A 17,099-nucleotide genomic window follows, 5' to 3' on the forward strand; every position below is an offset into this window, starting at 1 on the left:
AATTTAGAGTGGTCCCCCAAAGGTCTGTATGGAGACCTGTCCTGTTCAACATATTCATAAATGATCTGTAACGGGACATGAACAGTGAGCAGGAAAAATTTGCAGACAATACAAAATTACTCAAAATAGTTAATGCCAAAGCTGACTGCAGAGTTATAAAGGAATCTCATTAAACTGGGCAACAAAATGGCAGATGAAATTTAGTTTTGATAAGTGTAAAGTAATGCAGATTGGAAAATATAATCCCAACTATACATACTAAATGATGGGGGATAAATTACCGTATGTACTTGATCATGAGCCGGTTTGTTTATAAGCCGATCCCCACAAGATGGATAAGTAAAAATGGAAATTTTTTATAACTCGTTCATAAGACGACCCTATAATTCAGGGGTCAACAAACTTTGGCTCCCGGGCCATCAGGATAAGCTGCTGGTGGGCCGAGATGGTTTGTTTACCTCAAGCGCCCGCAGGCATGGAGGTAAACCTAAGTAAACAAAGTGTCCCGGCATGCCAGCTGCTTACCCTGACAGGCCGGGACAGCAACTGGTGGGGAAATTTTGGGGGGGGGAGAAGCTGGGAGTCAGGGGAGTAACCCCTGTGACCACCCCCCACATGACCCCACCCCTAACCTGGGACCCCCACACTCTCCCCATCCCGTCCCTTCCCACCTTATCTGGGGAGGGCCAGAGGAGGATGTCTCTGGCCTGTCTAGAGCTACTCCGGCAGGCGGGGTGGCGTGGCCGCAGCCTCCACTGGCGGGCCAGACTGGGCGGCGCAGCCACAGTGTGCTCCGGTGGGCTGGGCAGCGCGGCCAGAGCCTGCCAGCCCCGGAGCTGCAGCTGCTTCGGAGACTGGGGGGAGAGCAGCGTGGCTAGAAGCGGAGAGACTCTGACCCTGCCTCTTCCCTTCTGTCTCTGCTGGCTATGCTGCCACTCCTTGCTCCCTCTGTTGGGGGGAGGGGCTGTGTCTCACCTCTCCCTCTCTATACCCGTTCATAAGCCGACCCCCTTCTCTGGTGCTTCTCTTTTTTACTAAAAAAATTTGGCTTATGAATTAGTATATACAGTAGTTGTTACCACTCTAGAAAGAGTTCTTGGAGGCATTGTGGATAGTTCCCTGATTCACTCAATGTGCAACAAGAGTCAAAAAAGTTAACAGAATGTTAGGAACCATTGGCAAAGGGATAGACAATAAAACAGAAAATATCATAATTCCACTTTATAAATACATGGTATGCTGACACCTTGAATACAGAGTGCAATTCTGGTCAGCCCGTCTCAAAAGAGATATATTAGAATTGGAAAAGTACAGAGAAGATCAACAAAAATAATTAGGGGCATGGAATAGGTTCCATATATGGAAAGATTAAAGAGACTGGGACTGTTCATCTTAGAAAAGAGATGAGTAATTGAGGATATGATAATGGTCTATAAAATCATGTATGGTATGGAGAAAATGTATAGGGAAGTGTTATTTACCCCCTCACATAACACAAGAACTAGGGGTCACCCAATAAAATTAGTAGGCAGCAGGTTTAAAACAAGCAAAGGGAAGTACTTCTTCACACTATGCACAGTCTGCTTGTGGAACTCATTGCCATGGGAAATTGTGAAGGCCTAAAGTATAACTGGCTTTCAAAAAGAATTAGATAAGTTCATGGAGGATAGGTCCATCAATGGCTATTAGCCAAGATGTTAAGAGACACAACCCTATTCTCCAGGTGTCCCTAAGCCTCCGACTGTTAGAAGCTGGGACTGGATGACAGGGGATGGATCACTCAAAACTACCCTGTTCTGTTCATATGCTCTGAAGTATCTGGCACTGGTCACTGTTAGAGACAGAATACTGGGCTAGATGGACCATTGGTCTGACCTGGTGTGACCATTCTTATGTACTTAATATATTATTTTCTATGAGTTTTCAATGAAAAATTGCCATTAGAGTGTTTTTAACCCCAAAAATTGACTTTGTGGGTTTATATACTTATTGACTCTCAGTGATTTCAAACCAAATTTGCTCAGTTTAAAAGTACCGTAAAGCTGTTTGTTTTTGTTTGTTTGTTTGTTTTTCTCCTAATTGTCAGTCCTACAAAGTCAGCATCAAAACTAAAAGTCAAAGTGGGTTCTTGCTGGCTCACACATAGTCAATCATAAAGGCTTTATAACTGGAAATTAGTTAACAATTCTCTTGACCTATTACCTGGAATAGAATAGCTCTGCAAGTCTAATAGGAGTCAAAAGTAATAAAAACTGATTTTAGTTAAAGTCAGCAGATCTGACTCTGAATATACACAAGAACAGGTCTATTTAATAAAAAGAGGTCATTTTTACAAGAAAAATTTAGAACAGAAGTACAATTTAAAAACTTTGTGTTCTGCTTTTCAGACACCTATAATTCTGTGCTGGCAACTAATTTACTATTGATAAGGTGTGGTCCTATTTGTCCTTTTTGTTGACAGCATGCAAGACAACAGTTTAGAATCTTCCACTTCAATATCTCAACTTCTGAGAGAGAGTTATTTAGCTGAAACCAGACATCCAGGGAACACTGAAAGAAGTAGATCAGAAGCATCTCCCCATACTTTCCATTATGGCAGTACTTCTGGGGCTTCAGAGGAAGTAGCTGGCCAAGATGACCTTCCAGATCTCTCTGCCTTTTTGAGCCAAGAAGAATTAGATGAAAGTGTAAATCTGGCAAGACAAGCAATTGATCAAGATCCACTTGAAAAACAGGACGAGCAACAGACACATGTACATTATAGCTCTGATCAAGTGAAAAACTGCGGAAAAACAGTTTCAAACAAACAAGTGGCCCAGTCCACAGTTTTGCCAACTTCAGACAATAGTCTCCACTCAAACTTTTGCCTGGATCATGTCACAGAAACAAAAGGTTCCAAAGAGAGCACTCAGGATCTAAAGAAACAACAGTTTGGTTCTGAAGCAGAATCCAAAAAGGAATTCCTAAACAAGGCAGCAGATTTTATTGAGGAGCTTTCTTCACTTTTCAAAGCACATAATTCTAAAAGAATAAGACCTAAAACATGCAAAAACTACAGGAGCAAACTTGAATCTAAAAATAAGGCTGCTCAAGAAGGTAGCCCTAGTTTCCCAAAGCTGTCAGAAAAGAGAGAACGACCTTCTATTCCAGTACCTCAAGACTTGGATAATAAAGCAGAGCATATACTTGAAAAAGCAAATGATCTACAGGAGGCAAACTTGGAAGCTATAAATCAATTAGAAAGTACAGAATTAACAACAGAGACAGCACCCACATCTTTATATTTTGAGGAGCCTCTCGGACAGCCACCACACTTTACACAAAAACTGAAAAGCAGAGAAGTTCCTGAAGGAACCAAAGTGCAGTTGGACTGCATTGTGGTAGGAATTCCAGCACCTGAAGTCAGGTAAACATATTCAACTTTTGCCATTTTGCATTTCTGTAATGGCAGGTGGATGCATTACACTTTTAAGTTGGTTTTATGTATACGTTTTAGAAGTTTGTAGCAGAAATTATTTGATCTTGGTTATTAAAATTAATTAGGAAAAACAATTGCTTTCTTTAAATCATCCAGAGGGTTGTTGCTGTTTAAACTTAAGACATTTAGGGGGCATGCTTTTTCTCTGAATTGTAGAGGAGATACCTGTTAAGAGCTACACTTCTGTAATTAGAAAATGTGTTATCTCCTTTCCGAGAAATATTTGTTCTTTTTATGGGAACTGAGTGATTAATCACAGTGAACCAGCTGAATATAGCTATGTGCATGATTCTTGTTGCTATAGTTTGAATGCATTTGGGTTGAGTAAGTACAGGATTGTATGACCAAGAGATTTGCACTAATAAATGTCTAAATATAAATGATGAGAGATTAAAAATCCTCTCTTTAGTTATTACACTCAGAGCCAGGAACTCCTTAATTCTAATACAGGGTCTGACAAGGATTCCCTCTGTAGCCTTGGAAAAGTCACTTAACCTTAGTGTCTTCAACTGTGAAATGCTTTAACTAATCACTATTTGTTACTCATGTGGTTGGACAGCTAAATCAGGTGGTATAGTTTCTGCCTACATCTCAGGGGAATTTCAAGGATTAATTAGGTAATGTTTGTAAAGATCTTTGGTGATGAAAGGCACTATAAAAGTGCTAAACATTGTATGCCAGGGACACAGATTGGGAAATAGTTTATTAAAATTCTCACTTTTACCTTCAAATTCTCAGATTTTATTGGTATTTCTCTACCTAAACTTGTTTAAAGATAGCCCATAGACTAAATGTTCTCAGTCACCTGGGTGCAATGAGGATGCATCACAGTAACTGAAAGGAGAATTCAACCCTTCCTCCAAAGGATCTGATTGTTGTTAACAGAGGAGGTAGGTGTATGTTGTTTCTAGGCTGAAATCAAAGGGAAGCGTCTTAATGTGTAGCAATGTACATTCCAGTATGTTTCCTGCCCAAACTCACTGCACTGATTAACAGTTTCCTCTGAGGCCTTTCTTTGTACTCCTCTTGTTCAGCCTCCATCATCACAAATGCCAAATTGAATTCAGCTCTTTGTCTGGTAGAAGAGAAAGAGGATGAAAGAAGATAGTAGTGTAAGGGAATTGCTTTTCCTGAAGAGACTAGAGGGGAAACATTGCCGAGTCCTAGCTACAAATTCCCTACTTTGAAGAAATCTCTAATTTCTCAGATTCCAAAGACTCCGAGGCTGACTTGTCCAGGCATTTTGCCTTGAAGGATCTTTCCTATAATACATTTTTAAAAATTCCACAAGACCCACACTGACTCACACTGGGATCCAGACTAAGTGGGTCCTATGAGATCTAACCCAGAGCATAAAAGGTTTGAACATCTCCCTGAAGCAGGTGGAATTAGGGGCATCCCAAAGAGAATAAAACAACCCAGAAGCAGCCAAGCTCAGGAGAAAGCTTAGGCTCAGTAGAAAATTCTGTTATTAAACTAACAAATAACAGTAAATACTAGGAAGAGGCTAAGTTTGTACTGTGTGTATGTGTGTGAGTTTACAGTGTGTTAAAGAGCAGATTGGCAACACCTGCTGCTTGCAAAGGGTTGTCTGGTTTTGTGTTAATAGTTGTTGTTAAGGCATAATGCAGCTTTTGGCCTGTGAATCCCAGATCTCATCACCCCTGCCAACGGGCAGTAATAAACATTGGTCATGGATGGAAGGAAAAGCTATCCAGAAAACCAAGAATACTCTTCCATCTTCCAGGTTCAAACCTAGCCAAGGTTATAATTTGTGAGAACTAGTGAGAGCATTATGTGGTATTTTGTGCTGCTTGATTGCATCTGTCTATATTATAAATGTCCATATACAATGGTCCTGACTCACTTATAGTCATTGGTTCCCAGGAAAAATAAAATCAGAAAATAATTTACTTTTGGATCAACTTCCAATGAGCTATGGGGACTTGAGCATACAGTATTCACTAAAAATATTGGGTATCTTTGGCATGGTGTATAGAGCTGTCAAAGACAGTAAAGAAGACATCTTGTTGCCTGTAGATGCTGAAATGTGTTAAGACCTTGTACGGGAGATCAGCCTACTTTGAGGATAGCACTTTTTGAGGTGTATGGTTGGTTAGTGTAATGGCTGTGAAGTTATGCAAGGAGAAGACAGCTATATTCTTATAGCCAAGAAAGACAGATACAAAAAAGTCAACAGCCTCTGGAAAGCAGGAATTTATCAGCAGTTCATGAAGCAGAGCTTAATGTGGGGTTCATGGAATGCTTGTCCCTTCCCCTAACCTTGCAGAAACCCCTCTCTGAATGCTCAATTGCTTTAATAGTCTGGGGTTGGAGAAGGGCAATGGCTTCTCTCCAAATCATAATTCACCCCCACACACACACAGACACACACACTCTCCTAGGCCTGTAGGACATTCTGGCACGAGTTAATACGGGAGTGGGTCAGTAGTAACTCGCATTGGTTCTCCCCACTGACCAGTGGAAGGGAGCCTGAGGAATGAGGACATGGATTGTCATGTTGGATGTGACAGCATGGCTTCTGATGGAGTATTTGAGTGGCAGAAAGGTAATTTGTTTCTATGGTACAACTGGATCTTAAATATACCCCTACAAAGACTGTTTCAAAAAGCGTGTATTAGAGATGGTTCAAACTAAAACCTCTAGTCTGAGGTTTGGATACAAGCTCTTGCCTTGAACCTATAATGCCTGAATCCAAATACTAAATTTGAATGCATTTGAATTGAAGGAAGTTTTGATTTGGATTTTGAAACTCCAAGTTTAGAAGTGCTTAGTTCCATCATGTTGGTTTGATCTATTAGAGTTATTCTGCCCTCATTTACACTGGTGTAAATCTGAATAACTCCACTCACTTCAAAGAAGTACGACTGTCAACACAAAATGTTGTTTAAACAGGTTATTTTTTTGATTCATAAACCTGTGTTAAGATGATATTAAGAAAGAATAAAAGCTAACTTTATCATTTGACATTCCGTTCACATTGCTGGTATCAGCCATCTTGACAGAATGTACTAGCCTTCTGCACACAAAGTGGTGGAATAGATGTCCTAGAGAAGAATGCCTAAAAGGAACACAGTATCATGGGTTGTCTGCAGCTACAAATTTGATTAATGTTTTTGCTGGGCTTCAAAGCAAATGATAATGATCCTTCTTTTTCCAAGAACATGCATCTGGGCATTTGAGAGTGCATTTACTTTTTATAGCCACTATCTGAGGTAAATGTCAATTAACTTTTAGCAGATATTGGGATTGCAATGTGGGTTTTGTTATTACTAATTTACTTTTCACGTTAGCCTGTCATTACTGCTGCTGAGCAAGCACTTTTCTAAACAAGTAATTTAAATCCAAAATGTTATCATGATTTCACTGCTTCTAAATCAATGAGTTTCAGTACTGCATAGAGATGGGTGCAAAGAATTTCCATCAGCGACAGATGGATTAATAGGAATAATTGCTACCAAATGTTCAATAGTAGCAAGAAATCAGAGTCTAGTTCTTTTGACTCAATGACAAGGTGGAAGAAGTCAGAGGTTTGTGATAAAATCTCCTGATTATTATATTAGAGGCTGGAGTCTTGAACTGAACCTCTCATACCTGGGACTGCCTGAAGTTTCCTTTGGGATCTGATCGGAAATAGTAATGTAGGGAGGGGAAGCTGTTTATTCTATGACAACTAGAGCTGATTGAACTATTCATTATGCATATGATTCAATGTTAATTTAGCCACTTATTTGCTTATTAAAATATTCATACAGTGATGATTTTCTTAAAATATATTTGTCATTTGTAAATTTTTGCTGAATAATTAGATTAATAATTTCAAGACTATGAGAAACAAGATGGGTGAAAGAGACAAGCTTTCAGACCTGAAGAAGAGCTCTGTGTCTCTTGTCTCTCTCACCAACAGAACTTCATCCAATAAAAGATATTACCTCACTCACCTTATCTCTCTAATATCCTGGGACCAACACAGCTATAACACTCCAAACTTTCAGACTATGAGTTGTTCACAAACTGTTCACTTTGACTAGTCATTGTTTCCATTGTGTGATGGAACAGCTAAGATACATGATATAATTTCTGCTTTGATTGGCTGACGAAAACACTTTTTAAAGGATGAATAATGAATAGTAAATAACACACTTTGGTATGAATTTTCAGACAAATAATCATTTGTGCTAAAATTTGCCAAACTTTAGGATTCACAAAATATTTTCACAAATGCCCAGCAGTTGTCTGGACACCTATTCATAATAAATAATACAACTCCATGAATCGTAGCAAACCAAACTTGGCATTTTTGTTTGCAAAAGTGTCCATTAATTTTTATAAACTATTTGACCAGCTCTGGTGAGAACACTTAAAACAACAATGAGGTATAAGGGAGACAACTTTTACCCCAGAAAATGTATACAAATAAAATATGAGTTATTTGATAGCAACAGAATTCATTTGTAAATTTCCCTCTAAACCCAAACTTCCCTTATTTAGCTCAGCTTTTATATCTCCAGAACCAACTGAGACGTCAATAAAAATCATTCTTTTAAAATTACATTTATACAGCAGTATTCAGTATCCACTTGTTGTGTCTGCTAAATCATGGCAAGAACATACAAGAGCACATTAATAGAATCCCCATCCAGTAGTTGGGCACATTATTTGTGAATCCCATACATTAGTGCAGCTATGGAGAGGCTTGTGTCAATAAGCAGCAGCTGCACCAGGTGAAACAAAAGGGAATCTACCCCTGGGTACGGTTGTATAAGTTGTGCTAACCTTGGACTTGTCTGCATGGTGAGTTAATGTGTGGCAAGTGAGGGTGTGAATCTTGAACACATGAGTTTGCTGCACACTATCTCACCACATGGACCCTCCTACAGCACATTAAAAGTTCTGTAGTGTTCTTTGAAATACTGCTATTTGAAATGGGAATATGGCAAAGTGCATTACAGAACTCCCAGTGCGCTGTAGCAAGGTCCACGCAATCAGTTAGTGTGCAATAAGATTGTGCACTGTAGATTCACATCCTGACTTGCTGTACACTAGCTCATTGTGTAGACAGGCTCCTTGTCTCAGGTGTGAGTCACTTTTAAACATATAGCTCTTATTTTTTAATGGTATTGATATGCTGCCATGTATTTGTACCTGATTTGACAGTGCCATTCTGTATATGGTTAATTCCATGTGCAGTGACTTGTTCAGGTGTTTATGGTCACAAGTTTCAGTTACTACATGTGGAAATGGAGTGCAGTGTGATGAAAACCTAGTCTTTGTTGCAGTCATTTCTCCTTTCCCTTTTCATGTTTTACACTTTTATAACATGAAAGTGTTTGTCAACTTCAAGCAAAAGGGTTAATAATCCAGTTACTCCCTGTAAATGATCAAGTTTCTCTACACTCTGTTTGTTCAGCACTTGACTTACTGTTTGTAAAACTGGCATTGTAAGAATATTTAGTACTTGTTACAACGATGGACTTAGCTGATATTTTTGTATCTATATTTTAATGTTGCATTTATAATATTGTAATTTTTCTTTCTAAATGAGCACTCTTACACTCAGTTGATGTAACATAGAGACTTGCAAAATTAAATAATTTACTGTATTTTTATGCTAATTACATAACTGTAATTACTACAAATTACAAACTACAGAACTGGGCAAACCAATCCCAGTAAGTGTCTTCTGCAGGAGTTCTCTCTGAAACTTGGACAACAGCCATCCAGGTATAGAAAAGCCATTTTTAAGGTGTAACACAGTGCCCCTTGGTAGATCATCATCAGTAAGAAATGAACCCAGGACCTCAGGATCTAAAAGTATGAGCCTCTACTGCCTGAGCTGAAAGATCCTGCTCTGTCAACCAAGGCTGCAGCAGACTTATCAACCTATATCTGTAGCCCAGCAACCACCATTATAGGGGGACCAAGCACCACACTGAATGGGTAGGAGTCAGATGATGTTACAGAGATAAGAAGTTTAGATACTAGGTGAAATACAAAAAGAGCAGAAGACAGTGATTGGAATTTGGATATGTCTGACATACATAAGTCAAATTGAAAAATAAAACACTATGGAACAAATTCAATGGTGATGTAAATAGTAGTGTAAATCATGTTGCATGGAGCTGGGCCAGAAAACTGTTGTAAATGGTAAGTGGTGTAATCTACCAATTGGGCAAGTATTTGTGAGTAATCACTCAGTGAGGGACAGAAAGGGTGGGTGGCACAAGAAACTGATTTAAAGTAATGGTAAGTAAGCCTCTGAAGATTTGATTATTTTGATTTGGATGCTTATCCAAACCTTTGAGGCAACCAGGCCTTAATGTAAAGATGGTTGTGTGTAAAATGTATAAATAAGCCCACAGGTGGCAAATGAGGCAATACCAAATGCCTCAGGAAGATTTTAAGGACATCGCTAGGTGAAATTGATTAAGCTTATCTACAAAGATGTTTCAATGTACCCAAACTTTATCCCTTTTATTTTATATCAGTTTTATGCAATGCCATAAAAAAGGAGAAATCAAAGAATGACATCACAAAATCTGGTTATACTGACCCCAAAACTGAGTTCACAGCTAGGGAGAAACACAGCTTATTATTAAACATTTATGTTGAAGTAGCACCTAGAGGGCACCCAAGATGCAGCTCCATTGCACAAGGCATTCATGAACACATAGAAAACAACTACCATACGCCAAAGAATTTATAGTTTAAAACGTTAATTTGAATTGCAATTTAACCCCCGCCCACCAAAAACTCTGAAACAGTGAGTCACATTTACTTTAGCTACAGGTTAGATATACAATAGGTATTTGGGGTGAGGACCATCTAATTCTTTTAATGAAGCTAAAGGTTGTGAGGACTTCTCTCCATGCTTCCTTCTGCATCTTTTTTTTTTGAAATTGCTAAAGTAGTAGGTCTGACATGCATCCTTCCTATTGGTGGCAGATGGCCCCTCCTTATCCGCTCGGGCTAAGAGGGGTCTACATTTTTTCCAAACTGTTTGGCTCATCTCTGCTAGGTTAATTTTACTTATGAATCACATTGCATGATTTGGCACACACAACCGTTCTGTAAGTGTCATGAGGATTTGAAGTGCTATAAACAGGTTGCATGTCATGAAATTTCTATGAGAACACTCTCTCACATACACACAGATAGCTAAAAAGAGTTCATTTGAACACTGCTTTGTTTAAGAAAATAGATCTGTGATTGATTAATTTGTAGTTAAATTTAAAAGTCATATAATCTCCATTAAGTTGAAAAATATTTCTGAGAGTTTAATAAAAACTCATTTATTAGTTTTTAATCTCTTTAAGCCATGGGGCCAAACTTGTCTTTGATATAACTCCATTCAAGTCTGTGGAGTTATGCCAGGGATGAATTTGGCCATAGTGTTTGACGCTGGTTGGGCTTCATGTGAATCTGGCTTGTGTTGTGGAACTATCACTACAATTTGTGGCAGGAATAAAATGTCAGTGACAGAGAGTATTGATTCTTTAGTCATGCCACGTATCTCAATGTCAGTACTCCCTTTGTAACTAACATTTCATTGCTGCCATGGACGGTATTTCAATAGTAAGAATAAAATGTTAATTAATAAGGATTATATCACAATCTGACATTTTATATGATGGATGTAAAATCCTGCTAAAACATTTCCTAAAATGTTATTTTACAATTTGTGGTAGTGAGGAGAGGACTATTAGGGTAAAAACATACCTTTTATTTATAAAAATTACAAGGGCATATTGTACTCTTAATCTTTTCTTTTTCTGTAATCTCAAAATAATTAGTGTATGAACTTTAAGTAAGATGGAAGTAGTGATTAAAAATATACTACATGGGAAAACTGAGCCTATGTCTGAAGCATAAATTGAAGTTTACTTTACTAACTCATGCTGCTCATTTTGAAGGGGAGAGAGGAATAGTAACTGCAGAGGAAAGAACAGCAGTAACTGAGTTATACATTGTCATCTGTATTGCTCTATAACAGAAGACTGCATTCATGCAAGTTAATAGGAAGAAATGGTTTACATGAAAATACCCTGGACAAACAATGGAATGATTCCAACCTACCCCTATAGAATTATAAAACCTTTCAGTTTTATTCAAAAAGTTGATCAGCAGGAGCCCTTTCATTTTAGTGTTGCTTGTATCAAAGTATTTAGTGTAATATGTCTGTGCTTTGTCATACATACATACACACACACACACACACACACACACACAGCAAAGAACCATATAATCTTACTGTAGCCAGTAGAATAGCAATAGTACTAGGCTGTCCAATCAGTCCTTTAAAAGAGAGGCTTCTTTTGAAGCTTCTTTATTTTCAGTCCACAGCTTTTGTCTTTTTATACTAATTTTGAAGTGTTCTTTCTTCTGCCATTTTGGAAATTATCTATAGTCCATTTGGCTTTTTAAGGAATGTGTAACTGTCTCTGCTCCTTTTATAATAATGATTGCAGATAATGGTATTTCTTAAACTTCTGACTGAGCGCCTCACTACTGAATTTGGCTTCCAATAATAGAGTGTTTAAGAAGTGTTTTGAAACACATATTTAACAAGTATCAGAGGGGTAGCCGTGTTAGTCTGAATCTGTAAAAAGCAACAGAGGGTCCTGTGGCACCTTTAAGACTAACAGAAGTATTGGGAGCATAAGCTTTCGTGGATAAGAACCTCACTTCTTCAGATGCACTTTATAGTGCTTGCATCTGAAGAAGTGAGGTTCTTACCCGCGAAAGCTTATGCTCCCAATACTTCTGTTAGTCTTAAAGGTGCCACAGGACCCTCTGTTATATTTAACAAGGTCCATGAAGCTTAGAGGCAGCATCAGTGGTTGCTATGAAGTACGGTATATTGGATCACAGCTCTGTCCTAGGCAAATCACTGACTGAAAAAACACGCCAGGGTATCTAATTTTGCACACCCAAGAGTTGAAGACCTAGAAAATGAGCAAAGTAGGACTGGAGGGGATAGAGGAATGTGATCCAAGGCTCCCCTAGGTGATGACCAACTAAGAGATCAGGGTTGTGAGCATAAAATTTTGCCATTTTCTCAATGGCAAAATTTCACAAAAACAATGTGAATATATTTCACATAAGCAAATCTGTATTTCAGCTGTGAGAAATTTAGGAAGGGAAAACTAAGTATATGTCAAAGTTCTCCCTGTTCTCAGTCTGTTGTAATAAAATTATGTTACTGGGCTCTTTTCTTTATATATGCTTACATATTTGTCAGTTGTAATTGGTAGTTTTAAATTTGTAAGTACTTATTAATTAGATCAGTTTATAGTGCTTGTTACAGTAAAGGCTAGTAACTTATGAAAGTGGGAGGTAAAACTGATGCCTAAAGGCACAAAACTGATACATACAGTCATTCAACCTTGAAATTCTACTTTGCAGTTATAAAGGAGTGTCTTTCTAACAGGATGTCAGTGTAGTAGGCAATTGGGTTCACTCTGCAGGGCAGGAACTCCCCTGCAGAATAGATAGAGTTTTCAAGTTCCAGGACTGAACAATCAAAGTCAATTAATTGGACAGGTATAGATCATACCATGTCTTATTCAAAATAATATACCCTGTCCTCACATTAGGCTTTTATGATTTACGGGGCACAAATAGTAACTAGTTTGTATCTCAGTTATGTAATTGAAGTTCCACTTCTTCCTGCATGCCTATCGTGCTGTTTTTGTTACAGAACTCCCTCAGGCCTCACTTATCAGTCTGCACATAATTCTGTTAAGAGTTCATCTTTCAATGGTATAGGCTGCTTACCCTTCTTTTCTCAGGAAGATCCTTTAGGGACGATCCAGAGTTTATATACTGTCTGATATATACCCCAAACAGATCTGAAATGCAGTACTTCCAACATGCTAATGCAACTGAAGTGTTAAATGTAAGCAATTTTATTTTAGTCATATTCTTAATGATCTGAGGTACGAACAAATTCTTAATGCTCTGACCCTCATGATGTGTGGTAGGAGACACTGTGCAAGCACAGTATAGTTTATTGTTTGAAAGTCTTTCCTAAGGTTTTCTACAATTAATTTATATTTGCTGTAATATATTTTTACTTGCCATTTCTTTGATAATATTTGCTTGTGCTCAGTAGCTCATACACAGCTTTTACTTAGTTGAATTATTTCTAGAGTTGGGTGAATAGTTAAAACATAAGAACGATCATACTGGGTCAGGCCAATGATCCATCTAGTTCAGTATCCTGTCTTTGACAGTGGCCAGTGCGAGATGCTTCAGAGAGAATGAACAGAACAAGGCAATTTTGAGTGATCCATCCGCTGTCATCCAGTCCCAGCTTTTGGAGGCTTAGGGACACCTGGAGCATGGGCTTGCATTCATTACCACATTAGCTAATAGCCATTGATGGACTTATTCTCCATTATCTTATCTAATTATTTTTTGAACCCAGTTATACTTTTGGCCTTCGCACCATCCCCAGCAATGAATTCCACAGGTTGACTGTGCATAGTGTGAAGAAGTACTTCCCTTTGTTTTAAACCTGCTGACTATTAATTTCATTGGGTGCCCTGGGCTCTTCTGTTATGTGAAGGAGTAAACGATACTTCCTTATTCACTTTTTCCATACCACTCATGATTATATAGACCTCTATCATTAGGGCTCTGTGTCTGTCATGGCAGTTGCGGAAGTCAGAGTTTCCGTGACTTCTTGAGACCTCCGTGACTTCTGCAGTGGCCGGTGTGGCTGACCGCAGGGCCTCCCAAGTAGCCGACCTTGGGGCCAGTGGCTCAGGCAGACATGGAGACAGCTACAGCGGCTGCTGCTGGAGCGGCTCTGCAGCCAGGTGCCTGGGTAGCCCCCCAGTCAGCCGCACCAGCCGCTGCTCTGGTGGCCACAGGCAGCTGGCCTCAGGGACCGCCCGAGCAGCGGCCAATACAGCTGGCCCTGGGGACCAGCTCTGTACTCCCATTGGCCAGGAACAGCGGACAATGGGAGCTGCGGGGACGGTGCCTACAAGCGAGACCAGCACACGGAGCCTCCTGGCCCCACCCCACCTAGGTGCCAGAACTGCTGGCTGCTTCCAGGGTGCAGCATGGAGCCAGGACAGGCAGGGAGCCTGCCTTAGCCCCACTGTGCCACTGACTGGGAGCCGCCCGAGGTAAGCCCATGCCCCAACCCCCTGCTCCAGCCCTAAGCCCCCCCACACCCAGAGCCACCTCATGTACCCCAAACCCCTCATCCCCAACCCCACCCCAGAGCCCGCACCCCTGCTTCAGCAGTTTGGGCGGCTTTTTTTTTTTTTGCTTGGGGCAGCAAAAATGGTAGAGACGGCCCTGCCTCCCGCCCTCCAAATCCTTCAGTCCCATCCCCCACCCTGCAGCCCCCTCCTGCACTCCAAAACCCTTGTCCCCAGCCCCACCCCAGTGCCCACACTCCCAGTCCAGGGCCTGGACCCCTTTCCACACCCTAACCCCCTGCCTCAACCCACAGCCCCCTCCCACACACCAAATCCCTCGGTCCCACCCTCCAGCCTAGACCTCCCTCCTGCACCTCCAACTCCTCATCCGCGGCCCCACCCCAAAGCCCACACACCCAGCTCAGAGCCCGGATCCCCTTCCACAGCCTAAACCCCTGCCTCAACCCACAGCCCTCTCACACACACCAAATCCCTCAGCCCCACCCCCAGGTCTGAGCCCCCTCCCATACACCAATCCCCTCATCCCCAGCCCCGCCCCAGAGCCTGCACCCCCAGCCAGAGCCCTCACCCCCCCACACACCCCAGCCCTGAACCCCCTCCCACACTCTGAACCCCTTGGACCCACCCCCACCACATGAATTTTGTTATTGACACATCACCTTCATACTGGTCACATAACAAAATTTATTCCACGCGTGAACGTTAAAAATTAGAGGGAACATTGATGCCTGAGCAGCGGTCCCCTAGCATTCTGTTAGCTTTTTTGACTGCCACTGCACACTGAGTGGATATTTTCTGGGAATTATGTTATTTGACAATCAAATGTATTTGAAAAAAATCAGAATTCACAGAATAATATCCACTGAATACTTTAGTCAACCAGTCTTAATTATTTCTTTGAGTTAATTAGAAAAAAGGCAGAAAACAGAAAATAAAACTATTGCTTGTAAGAAACAGTATTGCATATATGTGGAAACAGTTGGGCTGAATAAACTGGACAAACCTCAAAAGGTTTATAGTTCAGAATTAGTTTAATTCAATATCTAAAAACAGATGCTTCTGCACTTTGCCCAGAACTTTTAATTCCTGACTTCAATATACCATAGTACCTTTCCTTTTCCCCACCCTCCATCAATCTGAGTTTTGCTTTGGAGTGAAACCCAGCTGCTTTTTACCTTCCTCCATCATTCCCTCCACATCATTAAGGGGCAGCAGGATGGCCTCCTCTCTCCTCCTGCTTGTTTGCGTAAGGGTGAGCCCATAGGCAATCTCAGCACCAATCTCATGGAGCTGCCCTCTGAGATGCTGCTTTTACAACAAAATCTAGACATGCTCCTTTCTTTCCTGCATCTTCTACAGCATTGGCTCTTTGAAATGCAAAGAGATTTGATATCTCTAAGTGCCTAACAAAATGTTGTGAAATCCCTGTTTTCACATGAGAAATAGGATTTGGGATTTCAGGTTCAGGCCCAGTGTAATCTGTGCCATCTAAATGAGTGTTAAAAGGCAAATGTAGCAACAGGACCCAGAGAAGAATTTAGGGTCCAGCTGCCTGAATGGCCATCTGCCCCTGAGAAGACTTGTCCATGGAGATGTCTTATAATGTGGTAGAAAACTTCTTTTCCTTGGGATGTAAACATTCACTTTATATGTGTAATGATCAAGTGGTCACAAACATGCAGCAACACATGACAATGTAAAGAGTCATGTTAGATTAAATTCCAGTCCTTTTCTTTACTTTGTTCCAAGCTGAACATGACATTTCACAGGGATGAAGTTTAAGAGAAATTTCTATATCAGGAATTTATACCAGGCAAGTACAGAATGATCTGAACTAAAACACCGGATCTGAACACTCCCAAACTTTGGATGAGTTCAGATCTGGATCTGAACTTTATGGGTTGGGCCTTGTTGTGCAGGAAAGGCAGATGAGACACCACCATCTCTTGGACTTTCATAACTGCATTGATCTTTTTAAAAAGCTGTTAAACACATGTACCAGAAACATGGATACCAAATACAAAAAACAAGGAAGAATAACAATCTTTACTACTGTATAGTGATCCAGTCAATCTTTCCAATCCCCAGGCCACACATAACAGACATCAGAAAGGTATGCTATTTGAATGATAAGATACTTACGTAAACAAGCAAGTGAAATGGAGTCAATCAAGAGATGCTTGAAAGTGTTATAAGTTTGAGATTAGATTTTTCTATAATATGTCCAAAAATTAATGTACGTTTGTATATATAATGTTTTTGAAGTAAATCTAATGTAACTCATATGATGTAATGAGAAACTGAAGCTGAATTCAAATTAGGACTCTATGCTCTTCCCCTATCATGTTATCGGTGAGATCCCTGTATCTGGAAAAATACCACATTGTTGTCTGAAATAAACTAATATGTTCATAGGTATAAGT

General features: G+C 40.1%; 1 protein-coding gene across 4 annotated transcripts in view; it reads left to right on the forward strand.

Annotated features, from left to right (window-relative positions):
* The window catches only part of MYPN (myopalladin), a 134,260-nt gene that overhangs the window by 46,477 nt on the left and 70,684 nt on the right, over positions 1 to 17,099 (forward strand). For 3 of the 4 annotated variants that reach the window (XM_054035201.1, XM_054035203.1, XM_054035202.1), the window contains one exon: positions 2,462 to 3,406. In XM_054035201.1, the coding sequence (XP_053891176.1) occupies positions 2,463 to 3,406 (944 nt within the window). In that variant the 5' untranslated portion in view covers position 2,462. Of the gene's footprint in view, positions 1 to 2,447; positions 3,407 to 17,099 lie in introns of those variants that run through there. The other variant, XM_054035204.1, reaches the window with a different exon arrangement.

This window comes from Malaclemys terrapin, chromosome 7 (assembly GCF_027887155.1).
Source record: "Malaclemys terrapin pileata isolate rMalTer1 chromosome 7, rMalTer1.hap1, whole genome shotgun sequence".
Lineage (NCBI taxonomy): Eukaryota > Metazoa > Chordata > Testudines > Emydidae > Malaclemys > Malaclemys terrapin.